The sequence below is a fragment of the Pyxicephalus adspersus genome, chromosome 1 (assembly GCF_032062135.1).
Source record: "Pyxicephalus adspersus chromosome 1, UCB_Pads_2.0, whole genome shotgun sequence".
NCBI classification, from domain to species: domain Eukaryota; kingdom Metazoa; phylum Chordata; class Amphibia; order Anura; family Pyxicephalidae; genus Pyxicephalus; species Pyxicephalus adspersus.
Window position 1 is genome coordinate 176631145 of NC_092858.1, and position 1950 is coordinate 176633094.

Here is a 1950-nt window from a genome sequence, read left to right on the forward strand (position 1 = left end):
CATGCTCAGAGGGAGTAGAGACTGCAGGTGACAGGTGAGCTGGAGGTGAGGAATTTGCAGGTGCAGAAATTTGGAGGAGGCTGAGCAGGTAAATGGAGGAGGGTCCCGGGTACCCCAGGAGAGGGAGGAAGGGGGGGGGTTTGCATGCTGAATGGTGGGATAAAGACGAGATTCCGGTGGCTGCAGGTGACAGGTGAGCTGGGGGAAGGAAGTCTACAGGTACAGATTCAGGGGGGAGGGGAGCTACTGACCAGGATTGGATGCTGAATATGTAGCTTAGGGATCCTTTTCGTATGGGGTGACCCCCGGTGATAGGTGGCTCCCCTTGGTGACCACAGGTGAGCAGGGACAGGTGAACCTACAGGTACAAGCACTGGGGGAGGGGAAGACCTTTGTCAGCACAGATGAGTGCTGGGGACATTGGACTTCCTGCATGATGAATGTTCTCTGTGACACGCTGCTTCTGCTTTTCCTGCTGTTTACCAACCGTCGCCCATGTGACAGTCATGTGACCTCGCGGTGACCTCACATGCCATACTTACCATCACTCATCTCTCTGCACCCTCCTATGGGGTAACAGACGTCTGATGAGATCGCAGCATGTATCAGGGTAATAATTGCCCCTGACATTTCTGGCAGGATCTCCAGGTATTTTCTCAGTATTTGCTTGAAATACAACTAATGCCTTCGTTATAATTTCCTTGTTTATTTCTTCATTGTTGGTTCAATAATTCATTACCATAAAATCCTTCTGAGGCCATTTATTCTTGTTTTTGGATTTCTGCCAGGTATAGCCGAGTTGGCTCCATGCCGGCCCTGGTCTCTGCCACCCCATGGATCCTCTGGGTGCCCGTTCGTGTTTTATAGATGTGGACGCCTTGCCGTCATGGGCACAGGAGCCGGACGGGAATGACGGTCTTGATTCCTTTGTGTGCCAGGAAGACAATACCGATACCGGTGTCCAATCACCCTTCCCCCACAGAGAGGACATCAATAACAAGGTGATAATATGGTAAGTACCCCGGTGCCCAGGTAGGTGAGCAGCTCCGAGATCTGGCTGCCAGTTCTTCATTCATTGCAATGAATAGTTGGAGCTTCACTGGCAGACATCACATGACCAGCAGATCTGGAAATCAGGTCTGGTATATCAGTCCGGCATTCTTAATGCCGAGGCAAAATCATCAGCATGAAGGGGGCGGAGCCAAGTGCCTTTAAAAGAGACCATAAGGGGAAAGTGTATGGGGAGACTTCCATTGTTATCTATTGAAAATAATACTAATGCATTGCTCAACCCAGAGTGGGAAGAAGCTCCGGGTGGCTGGCAGCCCCGGTTTTGTGACCCAAAAACAGCCGGGTGATTGGGGAAAAGCGCCCAGCTAAAAGAGTCACATGACAAATTTTTACCTGGGGGTCACCGGTAATAATGTTTATATTTCTCCCAGTTCAGCATTCTTCTAACACAAGTTTTATGGACACTTTGCTGATATTTTCTATTTATTGTAGGAGCGGAGATGTAGCGTTGCTGAACTGCACTGCTGTAGTAAACACCAGCAATGAGACCCTGACCGACAAGAACCCCGTGTCCGATAGCATCTTCCGGTATGCCGGGCCAGAACTACAGGAGGAGATGCTGAAGCTGAAAGGTGCGCCCCCCACTGGTGTATGTGTGTGCTGCTTCCTCGTCTCTGCTGAGCTCTTTAATATATTCGGATGCCAGGGTGATAAACAGAGTGCTGTCATTGCTGGCAGCTTATTAGTGATTGCATTATATACTCTGCTACCCGGGTGTAAAAATGTACATGGGGTCTGCTGCGTGTGTAACCCAGTGACCCCCCCGGGAAGAGCAGTGCTGGAATGTGACTGATCCCCTGTAAGCTTCTTAGTCCCACTTTAATCCTGCACCTTCGCCACTCATTTTCCTCCATTACTTTTTCCCGCCAATTTCTCTCT

General features: G+C 49.9%; 1 protein-coding gene across 1 annotated transcript in view; it reads left to right on the forward strand.

Moving 5' to 3' along the window:
• Nucleotides 1-788: 788 nt before the first annotated feature.
• The window catches only part of GDAP2 (ganglioside induced differentiation associated protein 2), a 19691-nt gene continuing 18529 nt past the window's right edge, over nucleotides 789-1950 (forward strand). The window contains exons 1-2 of the mRNA XM_072398479.1: nucleotides 789-1012; nucleotides 1504-1643. Of these exons, the coding sequence (XP_072254580.1) occupies nucleotides 834-1012; nucleotides 1504-1643 (319 nt within the window). The 5' untranslated portion in view covers nucleotides 789-833. The remainder of the gene's footprint in view (nucleotides 1013-1503; nucleotides 1644-1950) is intronic.